We start from the raw sequence: 12,054 nt of genomic DNA, 5'->3' as shown, positions 1-12,054 counted from the left end.
CTACCCAACTTTGAGTAGGTAAGGGGCCCTGCCAGTGCGGCCTCTTTTTCAACCTGACCATGCAAATGGCCTTGCAAGTGCAGCCTCTCTTTCAGCTCGACTGTGCAATGGGCCTTGCAAGTGCAGCCTCTTTCAGCCCAATTGTGCAAAGGGCCCTGCTAGTGCAGCCTCTCTTTCAGTTGTTCCCTTCCAATCACTAGTGTTAAACCTTAAGCAAACACAAAAACGTAGAACAGGGAAAGGCCCAACGAAGGGTCTCAATCTCTTCACTGCGACGGCGTCCTCTTTCCTTCCAGGTCGACGTGGGTCCGACGAGACAAGGGGCTCCCCCTGGCAGCAGCCAGGCAGGGGGTAGTGGGCTAGGGAGACCCCACTCGGGCTCCCCAGCCAACCAGAGAAAATCCTCCAAGACGGAGAGCCCTAACCAACCGAGAAGGGTAAGACCAGAACCTGAATGGACATTGCCAAGGTCACACGGGCATCACATCCCATGGGGACTCATTTACATTTCTGTGTCTTCTGTACCTGAACCAAAAGAGGGCATTTTGTAGCCTACTCCCAGTGATGGGTACAAATGTAGTTAGTACTCAAGCCGCACCAGAATTGCTTGGCTGTGGCTTGCAGTGACACAAATGCCTCCGGGGGCCACAGGCTCGAAGCCACAGCCATTTCTCATGTGTTACGTGCTTGCCACAGCCAAACTAATTCAGACATGGCCCATCTTCCACTGATCCCCGTGCAGAATGATTCCCCCCGCTGCATTTGGGAAATAGTGTCTACCAGGGAAGGAAGATTTTAGACATGTTCCTAGTCACCCCATTTTTCTCATCTTCAACACTGAGGGTGCCTTCACGGACTCCATAATTCAGGATTGAGGTGTCGGCCATTGGCTTCCATGGATGTACTCATGTAGAAGTAATTTCAGACTTGGCATTGCTACCATGTAATTTAGTACCACTCTTGACATGTCACGTCCAATGCCATGTAACATCACCCTGCTTTTGTCTCAGTCATCTAACGGAGCTTCTGATTGGCTCTTGCGCTTTTGCACTTGGCAATGCCTCACTCCACTGCTCATCAGGTAGAAAAAACCCTAGCAACATATGTCTTCTCAAACGATCTCTCTAGCTACCCTTTCTGCACCAGCTTCAAATTCACTGAGCTCTTTTTCCGCCTTGGGCATACAGCGAGATCTCATTTATCCCCAAATTGTCTGGTCCCTCTCGTCGACCAATCAGATTTCGGATGGCCAGTCGCGGCCCAGCAACCTGGAGGTTGGCAGCGACGTCCTTCCGGATCTCCTCATGCAGCAGCAGAGCCCCATCGGCGCGGGCAAGGCCCAGGCTCCACAGGACAAGGCGTCCTCGGACGAGGTGAGTTTTGATTCCCGCATTCTCAGATCAAGGCCCTTAATCTTGGCATCACGTTAAGTGTTTTGGTCCAGTCCGTCCCTAGTCCTCACAAGTGGACACACACGTCCTATGACAAGAAACCTGGGATTAGTGTTCGTCACAATCCATTTGAACAACTTGTGACTTTATTTTGGACAGGATGACTTGTAAGAGACATGTGGGGACTTGTGAATGGACTTGTGACGACATTTAATGAAGTTACGAAAACCTGATAACCCATGGTTTCCTGGTGTGTCTCCGAGTCCCAAGTTCCAAAAAGAAATCCAGAGAAAGGAGATGCTCCAAATTTGAATGTAATGCCCCTTTGCTGTCAAGCCTGCCATTTCCCATTGATAACCCTTGAGACAGCTAATTGAGAGAATGGAAAAATGTCCCAGCAAACCCTTTCAAAGAGAAAGAAGTCCTTTTCTAATATTCCTAATTTCTGCAAGCTCCCCACAACCTCGTCTCTCCAGGCATCTCGAGTTAAACAAAGTACATGTACTGTTACCCCTTCCACCAACGCAAACCCAATTTATCCGCTCCGAGCGGAACAAGAGAGGGTATGTTTTTTTTTGGTACTCATCGTATAGGCGCGCCATGAGGCACCCAAGTACATGCGCATTTGATGCGGAGCAGGCTGAGTACGCGTAACTAATTTATTCCGGCTTGTATGGTCTTTGTGTGCACGCAGAACGCGTGCAAGAACCCGCTTGTAACCACCTGTCTTTCTTTCGCCGATTGGGGGTGCACTTCAGCTCGGGGCGGATAGCTCTAGCTAGCCAGATAGAACTCAAAACCAAGGATTTACAGGTTCCTCTAGTCAGTACAGAAGTCACGAGGTTTACAGCCAGTCTGTAAATTGTATTAGGGAACCAGACTAACTCCTTATGTAAAATCAGGTTTCTGTGGATACGGCTTAGGACTTTCTGCTGTTGCCTCACTAAAGTGAATAGTTACAGCTGCAAACAGTAATGCTCATTTTGGATATGGCTTTAATAGCCGTATGTAACAATATAGTCAAGTCTAGAAACCTTGTCTTCATTGTTGGACTAGCAATAGCATGTTTTTACCACATCTTTAACAGTCTTACTTTTCAAGTGGCTATGTATATATACATTGTACATGTGTATATGTGTGTAGGTTGAAGGGGGCGATGACGACGTGTTCACTGAGCATGCCCAGATGGGCACCAGTGATTCGTCAAAACATCCTAGCTCAATTCACGCCCAGGTATGACTCCAGAATTTTCTCCCGCATTGATATAACTTACTCCTTCCCAAAATTGCATCCTTTTTTTTTTACTGACCCAGAAAGATGTTTCAGTTTTTAACCCAGAGCATGTCAGTCTATACACAAGAGAGTGTAGATGGTGTGGATTTCCCCACCACTCCCTAGATGATTTATTTACAACCATTGTTTGCCCGAACTACATGATATTTCGTTTCGCAGCATGTACATCTGTTATACGTTGATATTGGTTAACTAATGCCATTATGCATGTATTTAAATTGAATTAAAAAAAAATCCAGAATCAACTTTTTGTTCTTTTAGTAACCATTTTTAATTTTTAGTTACAGTTGGAAACCAGCTTCATATTTTACTTTCCACCTGTTTTTTTTCCAACAACAGGTTTCTTTGGCTTCATATATTACATTTAAAGATTAATGATTATTTTAGCAATTTTTACGCTTTCAAACTGTTACTATCCTCTGCAGGATTCCGTGCAAATAATCCTGATTTTGGAAAATACATGTACAATGTACCTTCAAGGAATGTCCAATCAAATGTACGGATGTACCTGTCACATAGAGGGTGTACCTTACATGTACATCACATGCCTTATTTTTACATGAGTGTTAAACGCTGTGTCTGGCAATATTTGGATACTGTGTGTCCGTTATATATATGCAAACAGCAATGCATCGCTAACTATGACAGTCAAAGTACACTCTGAATGAAGACATGATTGAAGTTTTTCTGTGGTGTATCATTACAGAGAATGATCAATTTTCTGGCAACTCCTGTTGCATCTTAACAAATATTGAAATGGCATTGCATTTAAATTCATGCCAGTTTTGATTTATAAATTGTATGGGATGCAGGGCTGCTTTATTTGAGCTGAAGTTGTGCTTAAGCTGTTTTTTTTTTTTTGTTATAAATGCTTCTTTTTCCAGCCAAGATTTAACTCCACAAAACTGCATCGCTGTATGTGGCTGTTGAGCGCCATTTGTTTGCTTTGTGCTGACAAAGCAGCACTGTAGAATGTAGAGAAGAACTTAATCAGCTGAGTTGAGACCCTTGGCCTTACAAGAGCCAACTTTGTCGAGCAGCTTGGAAATTGTTGAGCATAGAAAATGTTTGCTTTGCAAAAGCGGGTTACCGGCCAAAATGATTATGTGAAATGCGTTGCTTGTGACCAGTTCCCCGCTCATTTTTTGCTTACCACAGAAATCTGCTTAGCATTTTCTCATGTTCAACAGCTCAGTGGAAGGGTCTGGAGGCCTGGAAATTATTTGGGCTCAGCGTGCTTCTCGCATGCTGTCGATGCAAGACTAGTTTTGTGGAGCAAGTGTTGAAAAGATTGCTTGGATAATTTATGTGCCAAGCAGAACTCAGCCGGGAGCCAGTTACTGGCAGTTGGCTTTTATTGTGGAGTTGGCCTCCTTGAATTAAAAGTGAGGCAGTCCCTGCTGTAGTTTCTTGAAGCTTAATTTTGGGAATGAGGATGATGCTGTTTTTTAAAAGGCAAAGTACAGATAAGTAAAAAATATTCATAGTGAGGCTATAAGAAGTGAAAAATATTCAAAGTGAGGCTGTGCTTGCAATTGTTGCGAAATAGTCAGGCTCCTTCCAATTTTCCGAGTGTCCAGTGAATCAAGTGGACTTTGGGAACACAATCTAAAATGGCCATCTTGTGAATAAAGCCTACATCACACGGTACATGATGTCCCTGTGTGGCCTCTTTCTTTGAGTAGCAGCTTCAAGAAACAGGCCCACACTCAGCATTTGAATAAAACTGTTTCATTTATTAACAAGAAATTTGTGTATGCTTCGCTGCTTTATGTTGGCCCTAGGTTTTGTTTCAAGTTTTACCCGAGAATCCCAGAGTGGGATGTTCTCAAACATTCCCATTTGTACCTGAGTTTTTGATGTTCAGAAACCATCATCCTAAGCAGTAGAAAGTATTGAGCTAAACATTTTAAGTTTCTGGTGTGAAAATGCAATATTCTCAATTTTTGTTTACCGCTCCGTCAACCCCCCCCCCCCCCCAGTACCGTCTGGCAATCAGCAATAACCCCAAGGGGCCCATGGCCAACGTCAAATCGCCCATGCGCAAGCAGACCTCCTTCTCGGCCTTCGGCTTCGGGGCCAGCCCGACCAACCCCAACCCGCCGGGCTTTGCGCCCATGCGGCGGGGCTCCAACATCTCGGTCAACGTCAAGCCCACCACGCCCGACAGCCTGAACGACATGCCCGAGATCCGCAAGTACCGCAAGAAGTTCAACTCGGAGATCCTGTGCGCGTCGCTGTGGGGTAAGGCTTCCCCGTTGAAGCCTCCCTATGGTAGGCTTGAAAACGATCTGTCCGAGATGAGAATCTCTCCCCGGACTGAACAGTGACCCCTTCAAAAAATTTTGGCGAGCCAGTTTTTTGCAGCAAATGTTTGCAGAATGGTCCACATCATTGACAACATCATTATGCTGGAGTTGCAACAAATTTTACCTAAAATTTAGTTCGCCCAGGTCTTTGAGAATCTATCACAGATTTGTTTTTCTGGGGTTTTGCACAACATTCTTCTAAGTTGTCGTGTTATATTGATGAACCTTCTTTTGTAAAGTAGCATATAGCCGATGTATTGATTTAATTGATTAATCTGTGTTCCCCCGGACAGGTGTGAATCTGCTGATAGGCACAGATAGTGGCCTGACGTTACTGGACAGGTCTGGCGAAGGGAAGGTCTATCCGCTGATATCGCGCAAGCGATTTGAGCAGATGGACGTCCTGGAGAGCCAAAACATACTCGTCTGTATATCGGGTAAGGGGAGATTAGTTACCAGACTCACTTTGGCAGTAGGCTGCGCTGCCTTTGTTCGGGGGCTGTTCAGTTGATAGATACATTTTCTGGAATGGATGCCATTAGGTTATAAAATCCACCAAGTCTTGAAGGATACGTAGGTTTTGAAGTGTTGTTCTTGCTGTCCTCATTTACGTGTTCTCAGCCATTTCAAGTGCTGGTCTCCAAAGATGTGGTGGATCTGTATATTTAATGAAAGCCTACCCTTGCTGATTTGCATATCATGCAGAAAAACTCAGCTTAGTTTTGTGGACAGGGTCGTCATTTGCTCTTTGTTTTTCTGTTTATTTTCAATTGAATTTGTACAATGAATTCTTTTTTTAGGGAAGAAAGCAAAGCTACGAACATACTTCTTGTCGTGGCTGAAACAGAAGATCGTGAAGAACGACGACAACAGCCACATCCAGTCGGTGAGTGTAGAAATCTCGAATGGGGAACCAGTTTTCCGGTCTAGATGGTCTTAGATTATATTGGGGACCGAGCACCTCCCTGCTGTGCAACAGTTGTTTCAAAAGACAGGATTGAGGATGGTGGAGCCCGGCTGTTCTTCCTAAGAGCAACGAATGTGCTGTTTTGTTATCGTACAATCAGGGAGAATTTGGGACGATGGAGGGAAGTTATTGGTAAAAATGTTTTAGGGAGTTGGACTCAGAGGACACTTGGTCTTGTTCGTTACACCCATGTAGCAAACCATGGACAAGCGCAAGGTCGGGTTCGTCTCAGTCGGGGACCTGGAGGGCTGCATTCACTACAAGGTGGTCAAGTATGAGAAGATAAAGTTCCTGGTCATCGCTTTGAAGGACAGTATCGAGATCTACGCCTGGGCACCCAAGCCCTATCACAAATTCATGGCATTCAAGGTACGGCCAGCTCAAGAGAACACAAGTGTTGTTTACTGCTGCGTTCATGCTTCAAATGATGCAGTGTACTGAATTATCTGCCATAATTTGTGTCAGAATGAGACGCAGTATTTCAGTTCAAAATTGCAAACTGTTGAAAAGTGCAGAAAACTTGGATTATGAATGCTAACATATTCAGGTGCATATTTTATAAAAAGTTTGAATTCTTAAATATTGGACTGCGTTAATAAATCCCTTAAACTCTTAAGATGAGCCATTTACGTCTTATTCTAGAAGAAGTTAATTGTGTCCTTGAGGTTTTCGTTTGTCTTGTACCCTGTCTCCCCTCTCCCCACACAGACATTTTCCAGCCTGACCCACCGGCCTCAGATTGTTGACCTGACTGTGGAGGACAACCAGAGGTTAAAGGTCATCTATGGGTCGTCTGCTGGTTTCCACGCCATCGACCTGGACTCAGGTTCAGTGCAGGACATCCACATCCCGTCGTTAGTAAGTAGTGTCTTTCCTGAAATGCTGGCGCCCTCTGTAGACTATTTCCAAGAGTAAAATAGAAAGCTGTTTGCATAAATCTCAGACTTTGTCTAAGACGTTTACTAAAAAAGTATTCCACGGGTGTCAATTTTTCTTCAAGAATCCTTGCTTCACAAATTTTATTTTTGTAAGAGGTGCCGAATTTGTCATGAAATGGAATTCTCCCTCAGAAGCGGCATCACCTGAATCTCAACTTGAAATCTCAACTTAAAATCTCATAATGCTGTTGTCACATCCATTGACCAGGGATCTGTTTGCCCCTTCCCTAACCCCAGGATATCGGGAGCATCGTCCCCCACTGTATAGTCATCTTGCCCAACAGTCAAGGGAAGAACCTGTTGCTGTGTTACAACAGTAAGTCGCTTTCATTGACCATTTGAACTTTTTTATTTTGTCGTTTTGTTATTCAAACAGACATTTCTTGAGCAGGTCTGCACTACTTCCCACCAAAAAGCATGAGTTGGCCCATGATTTCTGCCCTGCTGTACCAACCAGAGGAACAGGTTTTTCAAAGGAGGCTGTTTTAAATTCAATCATTTGAAGCCAGAGTAAAAGCTTTGCCAGTCCTCATCAAGCTTTTAGTGAATAAACAGCGGGATGGATCTTATTCCTCATTTTGATGGAGGAAGTCTTTTGGGCTTGTGTCCACACGCAGATGTAGAGCACTTCCCTTGTATCTGATTTGATCTAAGCTTTAATTGTCTGTTTGATGGCTCACAGACGAAGGGGTATTCGTAGATACCAACGGGGCTCCGTTCAAAGACGTCACTCTACAGTGGGGAGAGCTGCCTACGTCCGTGGGTAAGTTGGTACAAGTCTAACACTGTTTATTTCCTGTCTCTCGCTATCAGACCCAGGTGTGGCAGCCCTTTGCTACAGATTTTTGTGCAACCACAGAACAGTTTGGTATCAACTTCTTGTTTTCAGGGTTTTGTTTTCAGTGTTGAGAGATAAATTCTGTGCCGTTATGCATTGTCGTAGAAGTATGCATGCCGAGTGTATACAGTCAATTACAAAGATTAGGCGTTGTACATTTAATAATTGTGTTAAACCTTGCCAGGGGTGTGGTCTCTCTAGACTCTTCCGGTTGTCGGGACTTTTGCCTCCAAATTCTGGATTTGTAAAGGTTTATTCGTCCAGGTTACTGCTCCTTCTTTGCGCTCTGTCCAAAAAAAACAACCCAAGTTCAAGATGCACAGAGTTTATTGCCACTGGGGAGAATCCTCGCGCCCTGTTAGCCATACAACACCTCAGAAAGGTCACGGTATTCCTCTGTCGTCACATCTCCTGCGCTAGACGTCTTGCGGGTTGGTATCTCACATCCAATCACAAGTCTGTTCTGGGGTTTTCCACCCACTCTTCTTGCAGCTTACATCAGTACAGGCCAGATTATGGGCTGGGGCAACAAGGCCATCGAGATCCGCTCGGCCGAGACCGGCCACTTGGACGGGGTTTTCATGCACAAGCGCAGCCAACAGCTGCGGTTCCTGTGCGAACGCAACGACAAGGTACGGGTGTCTGCTCCGACAGGGAGAATTTGGCATTCTGCTGTGTAAATGGCCACCCAATTGATTTCTGAATTTCTAAGGCCCCATGTGCGAGCGACCGTGTTGCCCAAAGTTTTCTTTGTTTAAAAAGAAATTGACTCTGAAGCTTCACCTGAAAGTCTCATGTTGTACATTGTAATATTTCCCACTTGCATGACCAAGATGGACGCCATCCAAAGACCCCTTTTCTAATTGCTGGCCCTGTTCAACACCAAATACCTTTGAATGTGCGTTGATGCAAGGCAGAGATATTTTGGGAAAAACTCGAGCACCACAGCGGCCCATTTCATGCAAATATTCACGAGAGAGATTTAAGACTCAGAACTCACTCCCTTGAATTTTCCACAATTTCTTTATTTTGACAGGTGTTCTTTGCCTCAATTCGGCCCTCCAATTCTCAAGTGTACTTTCTGACACTGCGAGCTGGTCTCGGCAACTGGTAGTAGTAGCCACCCCCCCCTTCTCTGTAAACAAGCCCCACCCACTCACTTCCTCTGGTCGTATTATAGAGAACGTACATGTACATGTAGTTGTGTTTGCACAGGTGTGGGTGTGTGTGAGTATGCTAACCTTTACATGCCCAGTGTAGACTGGTGAACAATATGTGTCCACACAATGCAGGAAGGGAAGACGTTCTGTGGACTGAGCCGCGTCCGCAGGACGTTTTTCCTTCTCTGGAAAAGAAGCTTAGAGGCATTTGGGGGTTAGGGTTATCTGTCGTAAAAGGAAGAGCAACAGTCAGGGAAACATTTCTTAAAAATCCAGCTGCAAATCGTGTTCACAGTTCAAGAAAACTTAGTATTTTCCACGAGTTTTCTGAGCTGCACGAAAGCAAAGGACTGTCCACACTAGGTATGGAAGGTAAAAATGTGTTGGTGCGTGTGTGTGTTGTATGCTGGAGCTGAGGTTGGTCATCACATGACAGAGGGGCCAATTTGTTTACAGAGTTGCTCAGCGCAGAGTTATGCTAAGCTCTCAAGTTAGCTGAGCAGGACCAGGTTAGCGGCTAATTTAATGTGTGATACGTATTGACTGTCACTGGTTCCCAGCTCAATCTTGCTGAGAACTTGAAGCTGACAAGCAAAGTGTTCACATGGCAACTTGACAAAATTGGATGAGGCTGCTTCATCGGAATGAGGATTAAGTTGTAAACTACGCGGGGCGAGGGCATCCCTGAAATTGTATTTAGTAATACTGACCTAACTGATCTCAAAGAAACAATTGTCTTGTTTCCCTCGGTTGCCTCATTGGGAGAGTACGCATGTGATTGTCATGCACCAGACTACATTTTCCTGCAAGCTCATCTGTGACGTAGTGGTCAAAGCAGCAGTGTAAAATGCAGCGGGAAGGAGGAAGACGGGGAAGTTGTTTCTTGGGAACCGAAGTGCCAAAATGGCTGCCATATTGTTATGTGATTTAACTCTGGATGTATTGAATTTTCGGTTTTTTGAGATATATGTGTTACCCCAGGTTGAATTCAGTGAAAAAAAAAAAAGGGTTCCGAAACTTCATCTAAACTTACCAGAGGCTGAGGTCAAAACTAGTCACGCGCCCAAGAGTCCGAGGGCACACATCCTAACCCTCGGCCACTGTGTCTGTTGGATACTTGACCAAGATGGCAGCCACACAAACAGATTTGTACTCAGTACATGTGGGCGTCTCTTCAGATTACCACTGGCATGTCGGACGGGACAAGCTTGGTGGAGTAACGCAAGTAAAACGAAGGGTGCTGCAATTTGTTTTTCATGTAATTTCATTCTGTATTTTGAATTATCTAAGCCTTTCTTGCAGTTCAGCTCTGTTTTTCAAATACATTTTTTTTAATGTATATATTAAATTTTAAACTTAAAAAAAAAAAAGAATAACAACATCGCCATCATTTTGTTCCTGTTCAGTAATCGCGAAGCAACGTTGTTAGCAACTTTTTCTGCTCTGGTATATGGAACAAGAAAACTGTCCTCTTTGCGTTTAGTGTAATGTGTAAATCGTGACGTTCAGTGTGTTATAAATATGTATAGTGTACTGTTATAGCGCAGATAGCGCTTTTTTTAATTGCCTTTTTAAAAAAAAACAACTGCTTTTGTCTTTCATTATTTAAGGCAACCTTTTTATTTGTGGGGAGTGGGTTCAAGATTGTGCCCCAGTTTTGGTATAGGTCCTTACTGGCTGTATTGAGAAGCATGTTTTGTCGGAAGCCGCTGCCTGAAGTTGAAACTTGCAATGGTTAGTTACATAACCTGCTTCAGCTGAAGGCAACGCCTTGTTGACTGTTTTTACCATTTTGCAAGTCAAGTCAAGTCAACCTCAGTCCACTGATATTTAAACAGGGCAGTTTTCAGTCTCCATTTTGAGGGAGGGGGGGCAGAAGGGGAGGAAACCCTCCAGAACAGAGGTCTTTTGGCCTCAGTGTGTGAACCTTTTTTTAATAACTTTTAAAAAAATTTTTTTGTCGTCATCACTTGAGCGATGTTGCATCAAACATGCATAAAAGTTGAAACAGACATAGTCATTGGCTGTAATGGTTTGTGTATGAAATGGCTGAACCAATCAGAGAACAAGTTGTGTTAGGATAACTCCGCCACATACTCCTCATCCTTTTTGGGGGGCCTAGTTGACTTTTGCATACGACGTTTAACGTGCAGTTAACAGAAGTGTTATGTTGAAGTTGCACTATAAGCACCCTCCCCCACTTTCCTCTTGCTCCGCCCATAAACCAACACTGTACATGGTGGTAGCATTATGTAAAGGAAATTCCCTTCCACGCCGCGATACCGGGAATTTTCTGAACCCTGCATCCTAACAAATTGTTATGGCCAATGCGTAGTTTGCATCATGCTGTACAAATTGCTCGTAATCTTTTCTATTCCTAATTTTTTTGTATCCAAAGGAAGTATCTTTAATCCGAGCCTGGGTAAAAAAAAAAAATTAAAAGCCTATCATATGCGTAATCCCCATGCTCTGTGTGTGTCCCTTAAACCCCAGGCTTGCGTCGTGTTGATGTATTGATGACGTCATCACCCCTCAGTGCATGTATTATAGGATATACGAGATTGGGAGAGAAAAAAAAAACCGGTCGTTGCTGTATAGTATTACAATAATACCTTTGTAATAGAGTAATATTGTGTAGTCACGCCCTACTTGTATTATATAAATATTCGCGGTGAAGAAATCCAGGGTTGAAGGAGAACAAAAAGTTGCAATGAGGAGAAACCTTCCGGAACTGTTGAAGTCGAAACGTTTGTGTCGTGCGAGTTATTCATCATGTGTTTTTGCGTTGACAATATGGAATCCTCAGTCATGTTGCAATATCGTTTGGCGTCCCCACACACGTGAAATGTTGATTTGATCTCTTAGTGACCTCCTGTGTCCACCCCGAGAACAACGGGGGAAAATACGGGTGATTCACAACAGTGCGCCTCCAAGAGCTTGCAACGCGTTGACCAATCACAGTGCGCGAAGTCTGTCCACCCAATGTGCGTTTGGAAAGGGTCGACAGATCTTGTGCATTCTGATTGGTCAACGCGTTGCAAACTCTTGGAGGCGCACTGTTGTGAAACGCCCCTATTAAGTACATTTATCAAATAACGGTAAACTGTTACGGATACTGTAGATTTTCTCCAAAACTGTATGACTCGTATCTAAGCTGA

General features: G+C 44.2%; 1 protein-coding gene across 5 annotated transcripts in view; it reads left to right on the top strand.

The window, feature by feature from the left end:
* LOC110977853 (mitogen-activated protein kinase kinase kinase kinase 4-like) overlaps positions 1-11,642 on the top strand; it is a 63,119-nt gene extending 51,477 nt beyond the window's left edge. For 3 of the 5 annotated variants that reach the window (XM_022232343.2, XM_022232341.2, XM_022232342.2), the window contains 12 exons: positions 297-437; positions 1,239-1,373; positions 2,535-2,624; positions 4,667-4,928; positions 5,287-5,430; positions 5,794-5,879; positions 6,156-6,329; positions 6,669-6,818; positions 7,136-7,214; positions 7,581-7,661; positions 8,229-8,368; positions 8,773-11,642. In XM_022232343.2, the coding sequence (XP_022088035.2) occupies positions 297-437; positions 1,239-1,373; positions 2,535-2,624; positions 4,667-4,928; positions 5,287-5,430; positions 5,794-5,879; positions 6,156-6,329; positions 6,669-6,818; positions 7,136-7,214; positions 7,581-7,661; positions 8,229-8,368; positions 8,773-8,850 (1,560 nt within the window). In that variant the 3' untranslated portion in view covers positions 8,851-11,642. The remainder of the gene's footprint in view (positions 1-296; positions 438-1,238; positions 1,374-2,534; positions 2,625-4,666; positions 4,929-5,286; positions 5,431-5,793; positions 5,880-6,155; positions 6,330-6,668; positions 6,819-7,135; positions 7,215-7,580; positions 7,662-8,228; positions 8,369-8,772) is intronic. The other 2 variants (XM_022232345.2, XM_022232344.2) reach the window with 2 other exon arrangements.
* The last annotated feature ends 412 nt before the right edge of the window (positions 11,643-12,054 follow it).

This window comes from Acanthaster planci, linkage group LG14 (assembly GCF_054643075.1).
Source record: "Acanthaster planci isolate LZ-2023a linkage group LG14, COTS_SCS, whole genome shotgun sequence".
NCBI lineage: Eukaryota > Metazoa > Echinodermata > Asteroidea > Valvatida > Acanthasteridae > Acanthaster > Acanthaster planci.
Note: the sequence above shows the minus strand (reverse complement) of the source record. Positions and strands in the feature narration are given on the sequence as shown.